The sequence below is a fragment of the Plectropomus leopardus genome, chromosome 20 (genome assembly GCF_026936395.1).
Source record: "Plectropomus leopardus strain MGB_pleo_1.0 chromosome 20, ASM2693639v1, whole genome shotgun sequence".
NCBI lineage: Eukaryota > Metazoa > Chordata > Actinopteri > Perciformes > Serranidae > Plectropomus > Plectropomus leopardus.
This window is the reverse complement of record NC_142195.1, coordinates 30726842-30749341: the sequence shown is the minus strand read 5'-3', so window position 1 is coordinate 30749341 and position 22500 is coordinate 30726842. Positions and strand designations below refer to the sequence as shown.

Sequence of the window (22500 nt, the reverse complement as noted above, 5' to 3'; positions counted from 1 at the left end):
GTTTGTTTTTTGTTTGTTTGTTTGTTTGTTTTGTTCTTGTTTTTATTTTATTTTTGCTGTTAGTTTTCAGCTGATCGTCTTGTGCTTTTTACTAATTTCCTGATAATTTCTGGCTCATTTCCTCCCATGTTTTAAATCAGGTTAATCCGCCAAAGGTTTCAAGGGGTTAAACAACAGACCGAAAAGATTTATTTTTACAAACAAACAAACAAACAAATAAACAGTGAAACAAACAAGCAGGTAAACAAACAAGCACACAGATAAACAGATGACGCAGCAGTTTTGAAACATGTTGTTGTTTATTGTTGTTGTTGTTGATGACCTCGGTGAGAGCGGAGAGAGCCCACGTGCGGATCAGCGGCAGGACTTCCGGTGTTGATGATGTAATCAGGGCTCCGCGTGCGCGCAGGTGACTTCAGGTGCGCGGAGGCTTCTTGAGGCTCGCGCGGCATCTCGCGGCTGATCGGAGCATCTCGGCGGGCAGAGAGCAGCACGATGACGGCCTGGTTCTGGATCAGCCTGCTGACTGCAGCCCGCCTCTGCACGACGCACCCGCCGCACCGGGACCGGGACCAGGACCGGGACCGGGACCGGGACCAGGACCGAGGAGCCGCCGTCCTGCAGAGCCTTCCCTGGGCCCCCCTCAGCCCGGGAGCCGCGGCCCCGGGGCCCGTCTGGAAGTCTGCGAGAGGTAAAGTCTGAGTGTGAGCTGCAACAGAAAGGGTTAATGGTTTTTAATAGTGAACTCTGAAAAGTTTCAGCGTTTTTTTGGCTCAGAATTTAACTGAATTTATGTCGGAGGACGTTAAATGTTTAGACTCACACCTGCTGTAAAAAAAAACAAAAAAAAACCCCAAAACTTATTCACCCAAACTGAAGAAATCTGCAAACTTCTTTTTTTCTTAAATCGTCTGTTGTTACCAGAAACTTAAAATTTTAAAGTCACAACGACTTCAAAACTTTAACCAACAAAAATAAAATAAAATAACAAAATGAAACACAGACAATTTTGAAAAGTAAAAAAAAACAAAACAAACAAAAAAAAACAACAACAGGGAAATGTATGGAGAGAAAAAAGGTTTGAAAATTATAATTTTTCAAAATAATTTTAAATATTTTATGACATTTGGTATTATAGCTTTCTAGATTTTTTTCTTGTGCATTTTACAGAATAATAGTAGTTGCAGGATAATTCTTTAATACTATTTTACCAGCAATATTCACACCTCCTGCTTCATTCAGCCAAAAATTATTTATCTGAAGAAAAGAAAATAAAACTTTCGTGCCTTTAACCCCTTCAGCTCATTTTTCTTTTATAATTTGAGCCCATTTTTTTTTTTTTTTTTTTCTTGATCTATTTTGAGTTTTTTCGGCAGTTTTAGCCTCCGTAGAATTTTGTCTCACAGTCGTGGAAAGAAAAGGTCCCAAATGCACATTTAGGTCTGTTTTTGGAAATGTATGCAAAAAGCAGATATTTAATTGGCTGATGCCTGTGTGCATATTTAAATGTAACATTTCAGGATGATGTCAGTAATCAGCTGAATCAGCTATAAGTTTCGTGCTGTCCGATTGATAAAGGCAAAAACACCCAAAAAAATCTTATAAAAGAGATTAAAATCAGGCTGCTTGTGCCACAAAAAGGCCTAAAAAGCTATTAAAAAGTCTAAAATCAACCAGTCAAATCTTAAAAATGCAAAGACGTAGAGGAAAGATTTTCTGAATCGCTTTTTCCAATTTCCAAAGTGTTTAATGTTGCAATCAACGTTTGAGCAAAACAGTTTTGAACTCTGCATAAAAAATGTTGTTCATGTGTTTCTGTGTGAAATTGTCCTTAAATTGAATCTCTTAATTAAAGTCTTAAATATAATCTGCCTGAAGCTGAAGGAACTGGAAGTAAGAGTTTATCAGCTGGAGCAGATTCATGGTGCTTTCTGTTAAAAATGTGAAGCAGAAATGCATTTGTGTTTAACTTGATGTGAACAGGATGTTTTTGTCTCAGAGCGCGGCCGTGACAGCGGCGATGTCGTCGGCGATGACGGAGAGGCGGCAGATCTGGGACGACCTCAGTTCGGCTGCAGCGACGGATCTCTAGCTATTCGCTTCTCGCTCATCCGACACTCGGCTGTTCGGCTGCAGGGTGAGTTTGATTCACTCAGCAGCTGCTGAAATCTCCATCTGTGTTCATGTTTAACCCTGAAAAGCCTGAGAAAATGGGCTTTTTTCCTCTGAAAACAGGAGAGTTAAGCAGTGACAGAAGAAATTAAAAAATGAGCAAGAAATCAGCAAAAATTACCTGGGAAAAAAAAAGAAAAGTTATAAAAAAACTAATGACCTGGAATGAGTGCTTTGAAAATAAAAAAATTATGCTGCTTAATCTGAAACGTGTCGTTATGACCATTATAAATGTTGTTTTTCCTTACTTTGGTGAAATAATTTTATAAACCTTTTTTTTTGTTTTTAAATTATGGAACATTTCTCACAAAGTTGTTCATTACTTTTCTCCATGTTTTTGAAATAAATCGCAGTGATTGGCTGAGTTCAAAGGGTTAAATACATGTGAAAGGCGTCATGAAGCAGCACAAGAAAAGTAGTGTCACTCCAGGTTTCAAAGGGTTAACTCGGCAGGTTAAAACCTCAAAGATTTAAATGCACATACTCAAATACTGCAATAATTAAAGTAAAACAGTAAAAAATAAAATGATAATTAAATAGCTGATAAGACCTTTTGGAGGAAGGATTTTATGAATTGATTTTTCTGATGTTGCATTTTAAAATCTAAATTACTGGTACATTTTTATTGATTTTGAACTTCGCTCTCCACATTCTGAAGAAGGCCGAATTCAGACGTAAAATCAGACATAAATCAATCAATAACATAACAGTAATGATAAAAAGTCCTCCGGTTCGTCTCGTTTGGCGGCGCTGAAGGTGAGATGTGACGTTGAGACGGCGCCCCCTGCTGGGCTCATCACTTTGTCCTCATGTCTCTGACAGACGGGAGGACGCTGCGGGACGGATGTCCAGCTTCTGTTCGGACCGTTGGACCGTGGCTGCTGATGAACTTCCCTTACACCAACTGCTGCACGGCATTATGGGTAAAAATGTTTCCTTTGTCCCGAGCGGTGAATGAAATAACGAGGTCGTGAATCGTGCGGACTGAGATTTTTCTGGAAAAAACGAACCCTCCGGAGTCTCTGCAGTAATTACAGACAAATACTACACGTTTTATAATTTACTTCTGAAAATTTGAATGAGTGCAACTTTTCTAATGATTCCCTTTAATTTAGTTTTGTCTTTGCGGAAACATCGCGGTTTTTAGATTGACGGTTTCCTCTTCAGAGAAATGATGATCTTTAAAATTAACTGCACTTTGAGTTCTGATCATCTATTAAAATGTTTTTAACAGCAAAATCTAGATTTCATTAGATTAGTAAAATATCGGCAGGTGTTCTTGGCATAAATGTATTAATGTTTTTGGTTTTAACGTGACTAAATATTTTGGTCCGGTTGGACTCTGGAGACGCCGTCCTTCACTTGGACAAAATGATTCTTTCATTAACGAGATGAAAAATGTGAGTTTGAGCCGTAAGATGCTGGTTGGTTTTTAAAGAGAACATGATGCTCAAACTGGTTTCTTTTTTCTCGACAGCTTTCAAACGGCTCGTGGTTTCGCCAGCTAAAGCTGCGTTACTTCGACCACCTGCTGCAGGCAAACGTGACGGGCGTGGCGGCCTGTGAGAACCCTGCAGCGTCAGGTCAGCCGCCGCCGGTGGTGACGTGCAGAACCACAGACGTGAAGGTGAAACTGCCTCTTGGAACCAGACTGAAGACGATAAGAGCTGTGGGCAAAGACGGCGTCGTCTGGAGGACGCTCACAGCGAGCCCGGGCGCCACGTACGTTCAGATGTCGAAGGCGGCGGATATGGTAAGGAAGCGGTAACCGTGGTGAGGTTTGTGTACAGTTCAGGGTGAGCGCTAACGACCAAATGTTTTACAGGACGCTTCTTTCGAAATGGCTTTCATCGACTCCACCGGGGAGGCTTTCACCGTGCGGGTGGCATGTTCAAATGCAGTAACACAAACGGGGAAGACTCGTCGCCGCAGAACGCTGTATGACCCCAACCTGTGGGAGCTGTGGGACTTTGAGGAGGTTCCTGTAGAACCGTACAGCCCAGGACCAACCACCACGACCTCCGACTCAACCGCGGTAACAACGCCATCTGGGACCACACAGTCAGGAGTCACGAATGGTGCAGCAAATAATTTTGAGCTGTGGGGATTCGACCAAATTCCTGATGGACCGTTTACTGGAGACACAGCTACTCCTCCCACCACCTCAGCACCCAGAGCCGCCTCAACCACCACCAGAGCCGCCTCAACCACCACCAGAGCCGCCTCAACCACCACCAGAGCCGCCTCAACTACCACAAGCGCCGCCTCCACCACCAGTGCCGCCTTAACTACTACAAGCGGCGCCACCTCCACCACCACCACCAGCGCCGCCGCCTCCACCACCACCACCACCACCAGCGCCGCCTCCGCCACCACCACCCGTGCCGCCGCCTCCACCACCACCAGCACCGCTTCAACTACCACAAGCGGCGCTTCAACTACCACAAGCGACGCCTCAACTACCACCAGCGGCGCCTCAACTACCACAAGCGGCGCTTCAACTACCACCAGCGCCGCCTCCACCACTACCACAAGCAGTGCTTCAACCACCACCAGCGGTGCTTCAACCACCACCAGCGGTGCTTCAACCACCACCAGCGGTGCTTCAACCACCACCACCAGCGGTGCTTCAACCACCACCACCAGCGGTGCTTCAACCACCACCACCAGCGGTGCTTCAACCACCACCACCAGCGGTGCTTCAACCACCACCACCAGCGGTGCTTCAACCACCACCACCAGCGCCGCCTCCACCACCACCACCGCCGCCTCCACCACCACCACCACCGCCGCCGCCACCACCACCACCAGCGCCGCCTCCACCACCACCACCAGCGCCGCCTCAACTACTACCAGCGCCGCCTCAACCACCACCAGCGCCGCCTCCACCACCACCAGCGCCGCCTCCACCACCACCAGCGCTTCAACCACCACCAGCGCCGCCTCCACCACCAGCGCCGCCTCCCACCACCACCAGCGCGCTTCAACTACTACCAGCCGCCTCCACCACCACCAGCGCCGCCTCCACCACCACCAGCGCCGCTTCAACTACCACAAGCGCCGCCTCCACCACCACCAGCGCCGCCTCCACCACCACCAGCGCCGCTTCAACTACCACAAGCGCCGCCTCCACCACCACCACCACCACCACCACCCGCGCCGCCTCCACCACCACCCCCGCCGCATCCACCACCCCAAGCGCCCCCTCCACCCCCACCACCAGCGCCGCCTCCACCGCCTCCACCACCACCACCACCAGCGCCGCCTCCACCACCACCAGCGCCGCCTCCACCACCACCAGCGCCGCCTCCACCACCACCAGCGCCGCCTCCACCACCACCAGCGCCGCCTCCACCACCACCAGCGCCGCCTCCACCACCACCAGCGCCGCTTCAACCACTACAAGCGCCGCCTCCACCACCACCACCACCAGCGCCGCCTCCACCACCACCAGCGCCGCCTCCACCACCACCAGCGCCGCCTCCACCACCACCACCACCAGCGCCGCCTCCACCACCACCAGCGCCGCCTCCACCACCACCAGCGCCGCCTCCACCACCACCAGCGCCGCCTCCACCACCACCAGCGCTGCCTCAACCACCACCAGCGCCGCCTCCACCACCACCAGCGCCGCCTCCACCACCACCTCCTAAAGAAGTGGTGCCTCGAGCGCTCCCTTCACTCCCTTTAACCTCATCACTGTCTTGTTTATAATAAATCAAAGCTTTGTTATATCGGAAGTCTCACAGTTCACTTTTTCAAAAATTGGTAAATGGTTTTGACACTTAGGAAACCAAAAGGTCAGAGTTAAACCAACAGTTTTACCTTTAGGCCCTTAAAACGGGTAATAAACTAACGTTGGCAGATGGTGGCCTGCTTCCACGTCGAGCCGGCGCGTTGTGATCAGTCACCTGATGTCTCCGTCTGAAGCTCGATGTCATGACAGCCACACATCACGAAGTAGCACTAGATGACAACAAACCGTTTCAGTTTAATGAAACTGATTTTTATAGCTGTTAATATAGTAAGCACAAAAAATTTGAAAATTTGCAAAAATTATTTCGCATAAATTCAAGTTGAAGCAGGAGCCACAGTCAGTGGGTGTGGTGGAATAATTTAGTTAATTAAAATGAGAAATTATTAGTGACAGTTAATAGAAATAGTAAACTTTTGTGTAATAAAAGGTTTATCTTAGAGAGCTGTAATCCACCGTGAACTCGGTTATATCAGTTCTCCTGCACATAAAAAAACACGAACTGGAGTAGAAGCTTTTTAGCGTTTTTATTTCAGTAAATATTTTGAGAAGGTTTTTAAACCGACTCCTGACTCTTCATGTGTTTTGAATCAGTGTTTAACACCCAAAGATGTCATTTATCTATTTATTTAAATAAGTTACGTATTCAGGAAATCATGTTTTTAACTTTTTAAAAATGTTTGAAAGTGTTACGTGAAGTTTAATCCTTTAAAACCTGCGAGCCATGGACTTGAAAATTAGATGGAAAAAGGGGGGGAAAATATATGAAAAAGACCATAACAAACTAATTTTATAATAGAAAAAAAATTAACAGTATAATTATAATTTAAATTTTTTTGGACATTTTCCCCTAGCTTTAAATCTTTTTTTTTAAGCTATAAATTTCTTGGAAGTTGCAGAGCAGGTCTTATTGAGTTGCTCACTCCCTTTTTCAAAGAAAAAACAATTTCCTTCAATTTCAAAGGTTTTAATACTCCTGAGGTTTAAATATGCAAGGAAAGTGACGTCAGTCCAGGTTTAGAAGAACAGTCTGGGGATAAAATAAAAATTTTATATATATATATATATATATATATATATATACATATACATATATATACATATATACATATATATACATATATATATATACATACATATATATATATATATATATATATATATAATTAAATGTAAAAATAAATAAATAAAAAGGTATGGGCATGAAATAAAAATTAGATATATAAAAATAAAAAATATAAAAATTAACAGTCGGGATAAAATAAAAATTTGATATTTAACAATAAAAAATAAAATAATGGAATATAAAAATAAAGAACAGTCTGGGGACTAAACCTTGCTGCTGAAAACGTTACTCAGACGTTGCTTTGTACGTTATCAGAACGTTTTTAGGACCACACATCGACAGCTGGGCAGTAGCGAACAGTCCCTAAAGAACCGGAAACGGATGGCGATGTGTTTGTGGTTGCCATGGTTACCGGTCAGCGAGCCATTCAACGAGGTCAGAGAGGACTCACCATCGCTGAGCGGGTTCAAAGGGTTAAAAATGCTGCTGGGTCACAGACGGAGCAGGACTGTACCGGGACCGACGCCTCACTCCGTCTCTGTGGTGAGAAACCGACCGCTCACATAGTCCGGGACCGCGAGGCTAGTTTCCGTTAACGCCGTAACGGTAATCCCCATAGTGTGTTAGCATGGAGCTAACGGACTGAGCGGAGTGATTTCACATCATGTCAAAAGATGGAAATTAATTTAACAGATATTTTATCACCTGAAAACTAAATATACATGTACAAATATGTGTTTTATATGTATTTATACACGTTTATGTTTGACCTGGCAACTGACTAGAAGTAAACAGGGATCCAAACGGTCTCCATGGCAACAGAGTAGCAAGGAAAGGCTCTATCTATACATCTATCTATTTATCTATAATCTATCTATCTGTCTATAATCTATCTATCTGTCTATAATCTATCTGTCTATAATCTATCTATCTGTCTATCTATAATCTGTTTATCTATCTATAATCTATCTGTCCTTCTCTCTGTCTTAAAATATTTTGATGTTATTCTTTAATTTCTGTGTCAAAAATTATCTTTTAAATGACAGAATTTCTCGTTTTTAATTAAACTTCAGCAGAAAAGATTCGATCACGTCAGAAATCGGAAGATTTTTCCGTCTCTTCTCGTTTTATTTTGACGGTTTGTTTTCAGGATGATTTTGGCACAAACGTCCGCTTGGAGTCGTCGACCAGCTGATCAGTCAGTTATTAGGGGTCAAAGGTCACTGTTTTAAAACGTGTTGGTTTGATTTCAGAGAGCAAAGTTTCCGTCCTCCAGACCTGCAGACCACATGATCCTGGACAGACAGAGACGGGACGCTGCCAGAGACAAAGTTCTGGACTTCACAAAGTCCCAGCAGAACTGCGATATCAAGGCGTCCTGGCTGGAGACTTCAGAGCGCCGCTTCCTGACGGGGACGGTCCAGCGACGAGTCGGAGACGCTCGGGACCAACAGGAAGTCCACCTGGACCAGAGGAGGGATAGGTACGTCTGTGGACTTGAACTGGTCTCATAAAGTCTGTCGTCCCCTGTGTGTCTGCACCTGTTCGTCTCTCCTGTCTGTCCTCACTGGTCTGTCCCCCAGGCTGCGATTGCTGTTGGAGACGGAGGAGCAGCAGCTCCTGCAGGAGATGGAGGACAGGACGGAGACACTGGTGGAGAGACAGGCGAGGATGAGAGAGCGAGCGAGGACACTGAGGGACAGGAGGGAGAGAGACAGACAGCAGCTGGTGTCAGACAAGCTGGAGCAGCTCTTCAGGTAGACACACCTGTCCTCTGTCCTCTGTCCCCTTCCTGTTCATGTCATGGAGGACAGGCAGTGACGTCTCATTCTGAGCGTCCTGTGGGACGCAAAGGAGACATTTAACCCTATACTGTCCACTTTAATATCACACACTCATTTCACACAGAATCTGTTTTTCAGCATCCAGCTTTAAAAGATATTAAACATTAACGTGATTTTCTTCTTTTCTGGACTTTATTTTGAAACTAACATCAGTTTTAATCCGAAATATCAAATATTCAGCCATTTTTTAATTTTAACCCTTAAATGTTTCTGTCATGATGTCACTGTTTGTACATTAAAAAAAGAAAGAAAATGAATATTTTCTCCTCTTGGTTCTCCTCCTGGTTTTCTTCCTGGTTCTCCTGGTTCTCCTCCTGGTTCTCCTCAGGGAGCGGTGTGAGGAGCTGCGGAGCGAGGAGCTGCGGCGCCGGGAGCAGCAGGTGTGTGCGGAGCGGGTGGTGCACGTGAGAAGTGCGCAGGAGCGGCGGCAGCTGCAGTTGCAGGAAGAGGAGGTGTTTGAGGAGCTGTGGGAGGCCGACCGCCGAGCCAAAGAGGAGCGAGAGGGCGAGGAGGAGCAGAGACGGAGACAGAGGGACAGACAGACACTGGATGCAATCAGGAGACAGATGGAGGACGCTGAGGAGCAGAGACAGAGGAGCAGACAGCTGAGGGAGCAGGAGGCCACGCTGAGGGTACCACACACTGTCAGGGGCCACACTGAGGGTACCACACACTGTCAGGGGCCACACTGAGGGTACCACACACTGTCAGGGGCCACACTGAGGGTACCACACACTGTCAGGGGCCACACTGAGGGTACCACACACTGTCAGGGGCCACACTGAGGGTACCACACACTGTCAGGGGCCACACTGAGGTTTACCACACACTGTCAGGGGCCACACTGAGGTTTACCACACACTGTCAGGGGCCACACTGAGGGTACCACACACTGTCAGGGGCCACACTGAGGGTACCACACACTGTCAGGGGCCACACTGTCAGGGGCCACACTGAGGGTACCACACACTGTCAGGGGCCACACTGAGGGTACCACACACTGTCAGGGGCCACACTGAGGTTTACCACACACTGTCAGGGGCCACACTGAGGGTACCACACACTGTCAGGGGCCACACTGAGGGTACCACACACTGTAAGGGGCCACACTGAGGGTACCACACACTGTCAGGGGCCACACTGTCAGGGGCCACACTGAGGGTACCACACACTGTCAGGGGCCACACTGAGGGTACCACACACTGTCAGGGGCCACACTGAGGGTACCACACACTGTCAGGGGCCACACTGAGGGTACCACACACTGTCAGGGGCCACACTGAGGTTTACCACACACTGTCAGGGGCCACACTGAGGGTACCACACACTGTCAGGGGCCACACTGAGGGTACCACACACTGTCAGGGGCCACACTGAGGGTACCACACACTGTCAGGGGCCACACTGTCAGGGGCCACACTGAGGGTACCACACACTGTCAGGGGCCACACTGTCAGGGGCCACACTGAGGGTACCACACACTGTCAGGGGCCACACTGAGGGTACCACACACTGTCAGGGGCCACACTGAGGGTACCACACACTGTCAGGGGCCACACTGAGGTTTACCACACACTGTCAGGGGCCACACTGAGGGTACCACACACTGTCAGGGGCCACACTGAGGGTACCACACACTGTCAGGGGCCACACTGAGGTTTACCACACGCTGTCAGGGGCCACGCTTAGGTGGTGGTGGTGTGCTGACGTGCTTTGTCGTTTGTCTGTGTCTGCTGCTGTGCTGAGGTGCTGTAAGCGTGTTGTCTGTGTCTGCTCAGCTGCAGCAGCAGGAGGTGCAGCGGCTGCAGCAGCAACGGGAGCAGCAGCAGGCGGTGCAGCAGCAGCAGAGCAGGCGGCGGCAGCTGGACCGCTGTCTGCGGCTGAAGATGAGGCGTCTGGCTCGACAGCAGCAGGACGAGCTGCGGCTGGACATGGACATCCTGCAATCGCTGCTGCGACAGGAGACGGACCACCAACAGGAAGTTGCTCATAGGAAGGTAAGAGACGCACTCAGCGAGTGGTCAGTCGCAGCATCGCAGCATCACAGCATCACAGCATCGCAGTCTGACGGGACACCTGCCACTGCTGCGGAGCTCAGCGCTGTGTGTTTGATCAGTGGAGGTTTGAAATCTGTGATGTCATCATGGCTGTGCGGCGAGCAGGAAACAAACGATGATGTCATGTTAGGGCTGAGCTTTCGCCGCTTTGTGTTTTCAGATTTCAACCAAAAAAAAACAAAAAGAAAAAATGTGCTGAAACGGAGAGAGAGTTTCTCCTCTGTGTGTCGACAGGCGGAGCTGCAGGAGGAGCAGCGCAGGTACCGGCAGTACCTGAGCGAGGAGCTGCAGAGGCAGAGGAGGGAGGAGGAGGAGGCGCAGCAGCTGGTGGAGGAGAAACTGAGGGAGGTCTGGGCTCAGAGGGAGGAGCACAGCCGGCTGCAGAGGGAGGCCAGGAACCGCCTGATGGAGGAGGTGATGGAGGCGCGACACCTGCAGATACGACACAAACGTGAGTACACACACACCCTGAGGGCCCCCACCCTGAGGGCCCCACCCTGAGGGCCCCACCCTGAGGGCCCCCACCCTGAGGGCCCCCACCCTGAGGGCCCCACCACACATGATGTGTTCAAGGAGCTTTGGAAATGTAAAAAAATCCAAAGATAATTGCGTTGTTTTGGTCTCTGGCTGATGAACGGGTTCATTTAAATACGGCCTGCAGGTTTTCTTTAAACAATCAACAAAAACTTTTTCCTTAAATATTGCCTGAAAAAATTTAAAGAAAAAAAAATAACACAACAAAATTATTACTCAAAAAATCGCAAAATTGCCAAAAATTAACACTATAATTCCAAATTATTTTCTTAGCAATGAGAAAACAAAAAAAGAAAAAAAAAGCCAACATTAAAAAAAAACAACAAACAAACAAACTTTTCAAACCCACGAGCTTCTGTGAAAACATTTTGGCTGTTTGAAGGTTAATAACCAAAAAACCAAAATTAAAAACATGACAGAACGTAACGTCTGTGTGTGTGTGTGTGTGTGTGTGTGTGTGTGTGTGTTTGTTTGTGTGTGTGTGTGCTGCAGTGGAGATGAACACACAGAAACAGCAGCTGTCTGCAGAGAGAGACGAGCTGAACAGAGCCATTGAGGACATGAAGCTGATGGACGAGGACGAGAGGACACGGTACGTAAGGACACGTGTTGACCTGTGTTGACCCGTGTTGACCTGTGTTGACTTGTGTGTCGTCCCGTCAGGCGGCGGCGGTGCGAGGAGGCGTATCGTGGGGATCTAAGGGCTCAGATGGAGGTGCAGCAGAGGAGGCGCAGTGAGCAAAGAGCGGAGGAGCAGAAGGAGCAGCAGCAGGGCCTCCTCCTGCAGCAGCTGTACCAGCAGAGGAGAGACCACTTCCTGTCTCACGGAGGCTCCGCCCCTGCAGACACAGCCCTGCCCCCTGCTGGGCCGTCTGAGTAACGTCAGTAAAAATGAGTCATATCAGTTAAAGGGTTAAATCTGTTTTAAAAAATAAGTCAAAATAAAATAAATCCAGTGATGTCGAACATTCAAGAAAAGATTTTTAATACTCATTTTAAAAGTCGTTTTTTTCCAAAAACACCAAGGGATGTCAGAACAATTTAAATAAAAAAAGTGGTGATATTTAAAGAGAAAATCACCAAAAGATGTAAGAATCAGTCAAAATAAGTCAAAACTATTCAGTGAAAACAGTTGTAATATTTTGAGCAACAAAGACGTAATATTGTGAGAAAAAACAGTTGAGTAATATCAAAACAACTAAGTGAAAAATTTAATAATTTTTGAAAAAAGTCATATATTTCCAGAAAAAAGCCTTGATATTTCAAAATAAAATAAAAAAAATTTAAGCTGACAATTGTAAAGAAAAATCTGTAATAAAAAAGTCATATTTCCAGAAATATCAGAGTATTTTAGAGAAAAAAAGTGGTAATATTTCAAGAAAAAAAATCACCCAAAAGCTGTCACATTTAGAGGAAAAACGGGCGAGTAATGTCAAAAACAACTGAGTGAAAAAGTTGTAATATTTATTTTTGAAAGCCTTAATATTTCAGAATAAACTAAGACAAGTAAAGTTGAACGTTGTAGAGAAAAACTTATATATAGTTTAAAAAGTCATATATACTAAAAACAAACAAACAAACAAGTGATGTCAGAACATTTTAGAGAAAAAGTGGTAATATTGCAAGAAAAAAAAAGTCGTGTAATATCACAACAATTTAGTGGAAAAAATCAGTAGCATTTTGAGACAAAAAACGAAATTATAATATTATAAAACAGCAAAAAAAAAAAAAGAAGAAAAGTAAAGTTGAATATTTAGACAAAATGTTTTCACGTCGACCGCCTTCGTAAACAGCCTCTGAGTGAGCGCCAGCGTCAGAAAGTCGTTTTTATCAAGCATTTTTTTGGGTATAAATCAGCGGGTGTTTGTTTCAGAGGAGACGACTGACGACAGTCAGCTGTTTACACCAAATCCCCCAAAATCTGACTCTCTGCACCTTTAACAGACTTTGAATTCCTGAATGTGAAAATAAAACTTGAATTAAAATATCTGGAATCAATCTTTTAATCAAGTTTGATGTGACAATAAACTTTTGGAGAAACGCTCCCTGAACGTGACTCACCGATGGTTCTTTGTGTGTGTTTTTCTTCAGTTTTGGTGAAATTTTATTCTGATTGATGTTAAAAAAGTCGTGAATGAAACGGCCTCGACCCTTTGCTGCATGTCGCCCCCTCTCCCCCCTCCAGGCTTAAACTGTCCTGTCAAATAAAGGCAATACAAAGCAGCCGGTACAAATATATATAAAAAAGACCAAATATAACCAAAGAATCATCAAAATGTTTTCATCAAAAATCCCCCCAAATAAATATGGACAAATTTTATTATTTAGTTATTTATTGACTTATCCCTGTGCTTATGTTGGTGTGTATTTTTGGTTGTGTGTGTCCCTGCTGCTGTTCCGGGCTGCATGGAGCTGCAGACAGCTGGAGACAGCTGCATGGAGCTGCAGACAGCTGCATTGAGCTGCATAGAGCTGCATGGAGCTGCAGACAGCTGGAGACAGCTGCATGGAGCTGCATAGAGCTGCATGGAGCTGCAGACAGCTGCATAGAGCTGCATGGAGCTGCAGACAGCTGCATAGAGCTGCATGCAGCTGCATAGAGCTGCATACAGCTGCATAGAGCTGCATGGAGCTGCAGACAGCTGCATAGAGCTGCATGCAGCTGCATAGAGCTGCATGGGGCTGCATGGAGCTGCAGAAAGCTGCATAGGGCTGCATGGAGCTGCATGGGGCTGCAGACAGCTGCATAGAGCTGCATGGAGCTGCAGACAGCCGCATAGAGCTGCATGGAGCTGCATGGAGCTGCATGGAGCTGCAGACAGCTGCATAGAGCTGCATGGAGCTGCAGACAGCCGCATAGAGCTGCATGGAGCTGCATAGAGCTGCATGGAGCTGCAGACAGCTGCATGGAGCTGCATGGGGCTGCAGACAGCTGCATAGAGCTGCATGGAGCTGCAGACAGCCGCATAGAGCTGCATGGAGCTGCATGGAGCTGCAGACAGCTGCATGGAGCTGCATGGGGCTGCAGACAGCTGCATAGAGCTGCATGGAGCTGCAGACAGCCGCATAGAGCTGCATGGAGCTGCATGGAGCTGCAGACAGCTGCATGGAGCTGCATGGGGCTGCAGACAGCTGCATAGAGCTGCATGGAGCTGCAGACAGCCGCATAGAGCTGCATGGAGCTGCATGGAGCTGCAGACAGCTGCATGGAGCTGCATGGGGCTGCAGACAGCTGCATAGAGCTGCATAGAGCTGCATGGGGCTGCAGAAAGCTGCATAGAGCTGCATGGGGCTGCAGAAAGCTGCATAGAGCTGCATGGAGCTGCAGACAGCTGCATGGAGCTGCATGGAGCTGCATGGAGCTGCAAACAGATGCATGGAGGTGCACGGAGGTGCGGCTGCTGTTTGCGGGTGTGGACGCTGCGTGTTGGCAGGTAAACAGCTCATACCTGCAGAGGGAGTGTCTTTGGGAGCGACTCCTCACTCACAGGCTGACTCAGACAAACTGCTCCCACGATCACAGGACCTCCTGCAGGAGAGGAGACGCCTCATGAGGAGTTATTGATCACCGATCGATCACCGAGAGGATGACCTCCGATTATTACCCCTACTCCAAGGTAACGCTCCTCCTTATCGCTCTCTTTCTCTCTCCTATCTGCTCCTTCAGGTTCACTTCCTTTATTGGCATTACACAATGTCAGAGATTACACTGCTCCACCGACTCCTCAGCACTGCCAGAGGAGTCCCAGAGGAGTCTTAGAGGACACCAAGAGGAGTCTCAGAGGAGTCTCAGATCAGATTTGACCTTTTGAATAATCAGAACAGTGAGCAGGTGAAGCTGACAGTTAGAGTGTGACTCCCTGACAGCAGCAGACTCAGCTTCTCTCTGCTCCTCTCAGCTCCTCACTGCTCCTCTCTGCTCCTCTCTGCTCCTCTCTGCTCCTCACTGCTCCTCTCAGCTCCTCACTGCTCCTCTCTGCTCCTCTCAGCTCCTCTCAGCTCCTCTCTGCTCCTCACTGCTCCTCTCTGCTCCTCTCTGCTCCTCTCTGCTCCTCTCTGCTCCTCTCTGCTCCTCTCTGCTCCTCTCTGCTCCTCACTGCTCCTCTCTGCTCCTCTCTGCTCCTTTCAGCTCCTCACTGCTCCTCTCTGCTCCTCTCAGCTCCTCACTGCTCCTCTCAGCTCCTCTCTGCTCCTCTAAGCTCCTCTTTGCTACTCTCTGCTCCTCTCTGCTCCTCACTAGACGGTGCCCCGTCCCAGAGTTTCCCCCTGACAGCCGCAGAGACTGATCTCTGCTCTGAGGGTCTGAGGAGTTAAATACTCAGTGAGGAGTTAAATACTCAGTGAGGAGTTAAATACTCTGCGAGGAGTTAAATACTCTCTAAATAAATAAATGTATAAATGAATACAGTCGTAAATAAAGGATTAAATAATTGAATGATAATAGATACGACTATAGTAAACATACAACAATAAATGTGGAAATAAATAAATGTTTGAATAAATACAGCCAGAAATATAGGGTTAAAAATGTACTGATTGATGTAATATTGAATAATTAAAATGGAAATAAATTAATGGATATATACAGCAATAAATAAAGGATCAAATCATTTAATGATAAAAATTTAAATTATTACAATTTAATACAATATTTAGTAATAAATATGTAAATAAATACATGAAATAATAATTACAGACATTTCGCTCACGTGACCCCTTTCTGTCAGCTCCGGACCTTCTGTGGGGCCGCGGGCCTCATGTTGAGAGCCGCTGCAGCAGCCTGTGTGTGTGCTTGTGTGTGTGTGTGTATGCGCGCGCGCGGGGAACAGCCAATCAAACGGGCAGCGTGCTGTCCGGAAGTCCTCGCGCTGCTGCAGGTTGTTTTATTTGATTTACCGGATCGTTAACGGGTCTGAACGGCGGTGTATTGACGCGCGTGACCCCCGAAACACGACGGAGGAGTCATCGGAGGAACATTTGCCGGTACCGGGGAGCGCGAGGGCGAATCTCAGCGGAAGATACACCGAAGAAAAGTGACCGAAACTCCGCCGGGGACACCTGGCCGGCCCGGGGACACCTGGCCGCTCCGGGGGCACGCGGACTGAACCCTGCCCGGTGTTCAGACGGGGACACTTCCCGGGAAACGGATTCTCATGGATTGTTAACGGGGGCGCGAGCGGCGGAGTTTGAGGAACACGATGTCTGTGAACGAGCTGTACACAAAGGTGAGTCTACCTGAGCGCCGCGCTGACGTCATACTTCACCTGAGCAGTCGGTCCGTTCAAAACTCCGTTTGACAAACACTCATTTTAACGAGCACCGGCCCGCTCAGCCGAACCAAACCTCCTGTTGTTTTGGTCAAACTTTGACGCACCTGTCCGCGGTGACTCTGTACCGACCGCAGGCAGCGGCGGCGCCTTCTCGCCACCCAAAGTTTAAAAAAACTCGAACATTACAGGTGTGTGGGGTATCGTGTGTGAGCCGAATGGACCGGAGCACCGGGGACAGTGTCCCACAGGTCATAAGTCAAATCATCATGTAAAACTTTTTGTTATAAACGACATTTTACTTTAAATTCACGGATTTTTGAATAGAGTTCAACACCACATTAATCAATGCACGTAGAACTCCATTAAACAAGCCTTAACTTTATCAAACAGGCCTGAGTCCATTCGAGCTTTAACAGCTTTACTGTGTCTGCTCAACCAAACCTCAGGTTACTTTCGTCAAACTGTGACTCACCTGCTGATTACTGTTGATGGGACACAAAGTCTAGATTAATTAAAATTACAGGTGTATAGGGGATCATGTGTGAGCCGAATGGACAGTGTCCCACAGGTCAATGGTCAAATCGCGATTTTAAGTGTTTTTTTGGTGTAAATGACGCTTTACTTTAAATTTACCAATTTTTGAATGGAGTTCAAACGCACCATTTAGAAGGCGACTTAGCAAACAGGCCTGTGTTGATCCGAAGTGAACATCAGCCTGTTCAGCTGAACCGAACTCCGTCTTATTCTGCTGGAACTTTGAGTGCTGACTCACCTGTGGGCAGCGGCTCTGTTGATGTGTTGGTGGTGACACAAAGTTTAAATAACATGTAAATTACATGTGTGTGTTGGATCATGTGTGAGACGAATGGACCGGAGCACCGGGGACACCGTCCCGCAGGTCAAATGTAGAGTTGTCTTATAAAGCTTTTTGTTAGAAACGCCATTTTTCTTTAAATTGACATATTTTTGAATGGAGTTCAGCAGCGCAGAGGGCGGACAGGTGCAGATGAGGCAGAGGAGATGCTGAGAAACAGCAGTTTGAAGGACAGTTTGAGTGAGTTTTTTCGTTGATGGTTGGAGTTTAACCACAGTCGGTGTTTGGTGGCCCTCTGATGTCTGAGCCTTTAAAATGTTTGGTTACATCAGAGGGGTCAAAGTTCAACTGTTTATCAACCTGTTTCTGTGACATCAGCAAAACTTCCACCTTAAACTCAGTGTAGACACAAAATACAAAGATCTTTATTAACAAATGCATCAAAATACACCCATAAAGCTGTGTTTGTATTTATTTAGGATGTAACTTTATTGAAATTCGATTCAGTCAGACATCATAGAGAGCAGAAACCGTCAAAAACACGAGCGACAGACTCAAACTGAACAAACCAGAAGAAACAACGCCTGAGCTGACGGATTTCTTTGAAAAACGCAGGAAGAAGGTGAAGAGCAACTTATCAAGAAATTACCCAAAAATTGGATTTGCAAGAAATTAGAAAAAAGTTACGAGAAATTTACTTAAAATTAACAACCAAAAAGACAAAAACTGTTTAGGACGTGAAAAGTGCAAAAATAAAAAAATAAATCCAGTGTTGAATGTATAATTATAACAATGAAATAAAAAATATGCTCAGTAATATTCAAACACACTTATGGTGAGCTCATGTGTGGGCGGAGCTCCGTAATCTCCTCCTGTTGTCTTCATCATTAATGGCCACTTAAATCCGTCAATAATCCACAGAGCCATCTGCCGTGTCTCTGCCGTGTCTCTGCTGTCTCTGCTGTCTCTGTCTGCCGTGTCTCTGCCGTGTCTCTGCCGTGTCTCTGCTGTCTCTGTGTGCCGTGTCTCTGCCGTGTCTCTGCCGTGTCTCTGCTGTGTCTCTGCCGTGTCTCTGCCGTGTCTCTGCCGTGTCTCTGCTGCTTCTCTGCCGTGTCTCTGCCGTGTCTCTGCCGTGTCTCTGCCGTGTCTCTGCTGCTTCTCTGCTGCGTATCTGCTGTCTCTCTGCTGCATCTCTGCCGTGTCTCTGCCGTGTCTCTGCTGTCTCTCTGCTGTCTCTGTCTGCCGTGTCTCTGCTGCGTCTCTGCCGTGTCTCTGCCGTGTCTCTGCTGTCCTCACTCTGCTCAGTTTTGGAAATTGAAGATGCTGATTTTGAAATCGAAGTTCATTCACTGAATTTTAAGAGAAAAGCTGGAAATTTTCATATTAAAGCAAATCTAAATCTGCACAATCTGTTTTTTTGTATAGATTTTCTAGTTAAATGAATTTCTGTGTCAATATAAATAAAGAGAAAGTCCGCCGACTGTCCTCCTTTAACCTGCTGTTCGGTCACTTGTCTCCTGCATGGTTTTAACCCTTTGAAATCTGGATCCGCAGCTGCTCTCCTGTGCTGCGTTCAGACGTCTTTCACACGCATTGAAACATTTGAAATGTGAACTGTTTATTGGTTCGATATCTTTCAGAAACACGGGAAAAAAGGCGATCTGGAACTTGTTATGAAATGTCCTGCAAAACAAACAAACAAACAAACAAAAACAACAACAAACAGTAAAAGAGGAGAGAACGAGCAGAAAACGAAGAGTCTCAGCAGCCGAGTGACGCTCAGAGTCAGAGGGACGCTTTAATATGTCTTTACTTAAATAAACTGAGGCCCCCGGTGTCCTCAGACCTCTGAGACTGCCCTGATTTTATCAGATTTTACCTGATTTTACCTGATTTTTACCTGATTTTCCTCTGATTTTACCTGATTTTTACCTGATTTTCCTCTGATTTTACCTGATTTTATAAGATTTGATCTGATTTTACCTGATTTTCCCTGATTTTTTACCTGGTTTTACCTGATTTTACCTGATTTTTACCTGATTTTCCTCTGATTTTACCTGATTTTTACGTGATTTTCCTCTGATTTTACCTCATTTTATCAGATTTGATCTGATTTTCCCTGATTTTTACCCGGTTTTACCTGATTTTCCCTGATTTTACCTGATTTTTTACCTGATTTTACCTAATTTTTATCAGATTTTACCTGATTTTCCCTGATTTTCACCTGATTTTCCCTGACTTTACCTGATGGCACTTTCTTGCTGCAGTTTGTTTCACTGCATTGTGTTTTATTTTGAAGGGCAGTTGTAGTTTCAGTAGAAACCGGCTGCTGTCGGCAGATCAGGTTCAGCTCGTGTTGTTTGTGGTGTCCTGTGTGACACACCCAGCCCCCACACACACAGACACACACAGCCCCCGCACACACACACAGCCCCCCTCCCTCCAGTGGGCGGAGCCTCAGCTGTAAACAGACCGCCTCACATTCATTCATTTATCACTTCCTGTGACTGACTTCCTCTTCATGTTGTTCATGACATGAAACACGATGACAGAATAACGAGTCTCGACCTGTCCGACAACAATACCCCCCCCCCACCCCCCCACCCATCACACATGTAACACCAGGTGAGACACACCTGACACGCATGTTAACACCTGAACACGTCTCACACGCTCATGGAAAACCTGGAAACATCATAGGTGTTGCAAATGACAAATTTCCAGGCCTGGAAAAGTCATGGAGACTAAAATGTTTGGTTTAAATTGTCAAATATTTTTAAAGATGAAGAGGATGAAGAAGAAGATAAAATTCCAAAACGTATTCTTTAAAAATTGCCAAAAAAAGACAAAAAACCCTCAAAAATTCAAAACAAAAAGTAACCAAAATATTTCCTTTAAAAATCCCCAAATATTAAAAATATTTAAAAAAAAACCAAAATGTTGTTTTCAAAAATCACAAAAAAAGTTCTTTAATGTTAAAAACCTGTATAATAACACAGGATGTGTTCAGGGACCGTCAGAAATGTGAAAATCCAACAATACTTTCTGTTTTTACAGTTTCTGACTGATAAACAGATCAAAACTCAGCAACTGGACAACTTCACTGTGTGTGTGTGAGTGTGTGTGCCTGTGTGTGTGTGTGAGTGTGTGTGTGTGTGTGTGTGTGTGTGTGTGTGTGTGTGTGTGTGTGTGTGTGTGTGTGTGTGTGTGTGTGTGTGTGTGTGTCTGTGTGTCTGTGAGTGTGTGTCTGTGAGTGTGTGTCTGTGAGTGTGTGCCTGTGTGTGTGTGTGTGTGTGTGTGTGTGTGTGTGTCTGTGAGTGTGTGTCTGTGAGTGTGTGTCTGTGAGTGTGTGTCTGTGTGTGTGTGTGTGTGTGTGTGTGTGTGTGTGTGTGTGTGTGTGTGTGTGTGTGTGTGTGTGTGTGTGTGTGTGTGTGTGTGTGTGTGTGTGTGTGTGTGTGTGTGTGTCTGTGAGTGTGTGTCTGTGTGTGTGTGTGTGTGTGTGTGTGTGTGTGTGTGTGTGTGTGTGTGTGTCTGTGAGTGTGTGTCTGTGCCTGTGTGTGTGTGTGTGTGTGTGTGTGTTGTCTCCTGCTGAGATGTGTCTCCGTGCAGACCACATGCTGTGCAGCCATTGGTTGGTTTGTGCCCCAGATAAACAGACGGCGGGCTGCTCTGATTGGCTGCTGTGGAGCATGAGTGTGTGTGTGTGTGTGTGTGTGTGTGTGTGTGTGTGTGTGTTTGTGTGTGAACAGTCACACACACACACACACAGTTTGCAGCTAACCGTCTCGTCCGTCTGTGATTGATCCGACAGTCAATCAGTTAATTAATCGTTGTGATTGTGACGTTTTCAGAAGCTCGGCAGTTCGCATATCTGAAACCTCAGAAATCTGCTTTAAATTTTTCAAAAAAACAAAAACATGATGAGCATCTTACTAAGACCCCCCAACCCACAGCTTTGGACGCTATGTTTATGTTTTATTCACAAAAATAATTTGAAGGTAAAATAAATAAATAAATAAATAAATAGATATAAACAACAAAAAAACTAATGTTGTTTTAGCAAAAAATAAATAAATAAAAACCTCAGTCCCTCCACAGGGCTTAAAATATGATTTAAGATGTCAGCCCCGCCCCTCTCATAAATAACAAACAGTCCCTAAGTGATATTTAAATATTCAGCTCTGAGTTCATCCCTGTAAATAATAATCTCTATTTCGAACGCTGTTATACAGTCATGAAAAAGAAGTGATGAGGAGAATCGAGAGAATGTTTGGTCTTAAAAATTTGATTGTAAGTCCTGGAAAAGTCCTGGAAAAGTGTTGGATTGTTTTTTTAAGTTCACTGATAAATGAGAAAAATAAAAATGAGATTTTTTGCTGAATAAACTCCGTAAAGAGAAGGTGTTTTAGAAGATGAAACGATGATTTATTTGAGTTAAAATCAGGTGAAAACACAGTTTCATTTAAATCCGTGTTTCTAAGATCTGAATGAAGCTGCTTCTCAATGACTTTTTCTGTCGGTGCGTTCAGGTCAGACAGGAAGCTGCTTTTATTCAAATCACGCTCGCCGTCCACTGAAGCTCGTTTGCATGACACACCTGAAGGTGATGATGTCATCACAGGAGCCGAGAACCATTTTAACCATCGACACGAGCTTCGATTCCTCCCGTCTGACTGACGCAGGAGGAAGTTCACACCTTTGCTTCCTGATCAGTAACTTCCTGTCGTGCTGCCGAGATCCGTCTGAAGTCAGTGAGACTCTAATCTGCTGCAGGACAAGACAGGACACAATCTGCACAGAATAACCAGACCGAAGCAGGACCGAGCTGCACACGGAGCTTTGGTCTCCGTCTCACCCCGTGCTTCTGCTGCCTGAACCTGACACGAAGTCAGAAAACCCCAGAAACCTCCCAAAACCCCAGAAACCTCCCAAAATCCCAGAAACCTCCCAAAACCTTAGAAACCTCCCAAAACCCCAGAAACCTCCCAA

At 46.0% G+C, this 22500-nt stretch overlaps 3 protein-coding genes across 6 annotated transcripts in view; all 3 read left to right on the top strand.

The window, feature by feature from the left end:
- The first annotated feature begins 402 nt into the window (after nt 1–402).
- LOC148186256 (uncharacterized) lies at nt 403–5906 on the top strand. Of its 2 annotated transcripts, none has more exons than XM_088071258.1 (6): nt 403–691; nt 2000–2137; nt 2995–3095; nt 3650–3925; nt 3998–5126; nt 5170–5906. In XM_088071258.1, exons 1-6 carry the CDS (start codon nt 496–498, stop codon nt 5823–5825), a joined length of 2496 nt encoding a protein of 831 aa, XP_087927384.1. In that variant the 5' UTR covers nt 403–495; the 3' UTR covers nt 5826–5906. The 2 variants fall into 2 exon arrangements, with proteins under 2 accessions (XP_087927384.1, XP_087927383.1); XM_088071257.1 differs by having other exon boundaries at nt 405–691; nt 3998–4751.
- A 1474-nt stretch (nt 5907–7380) lies between these two features.
- Nucleotides 7381–13585, top strand: cfap53 (cilia and flagella associated protein 53). Its single transcript, XM_088071405.1, has 8 exons — nt 7381–7535; nt 8246–8475; nt 8576–8749; nt 9165–9468; nt 10615–10833; nt 11128–11344; nt 11920–12019; nt 12091–13585. Exons 1-8 carry the CDS (start codon nt 7473–7475, stop codon nt 12305–12307), a joined length of 1524 nt encoding a protein of 507 aa, XP_087927531.1. The 5' UTR covers nt 7381–7472; the 3' UTR covers nt 12308–13585.
- A 1299-nt stretch (nt 13586–14884) lies between these two features.
- myo5b (myosin VB) overlaps nt 14885–22500 on the top strand; it is a 46202-nt gene continuing 38586 nt past the window's right edge. For 2 of the 3 annotated variants that reach the window (XM_088070648.1, XM_088070646.1), the window contains exon 1: nt 14885–15044. In XM_088070648.1, coding sequence (XP_087926774.1) covers nt 15015–15044 — 30 coding nt within the window. In that variant the 5' untranslated portion in view covers nt 14885–15014. Of the gene's footprint in view, nt 15045–16243; nt 16653–22500 lie in introns of those variants that run through there. The other variant, XM_088070647.1, reaches the window with a different exon arrangement.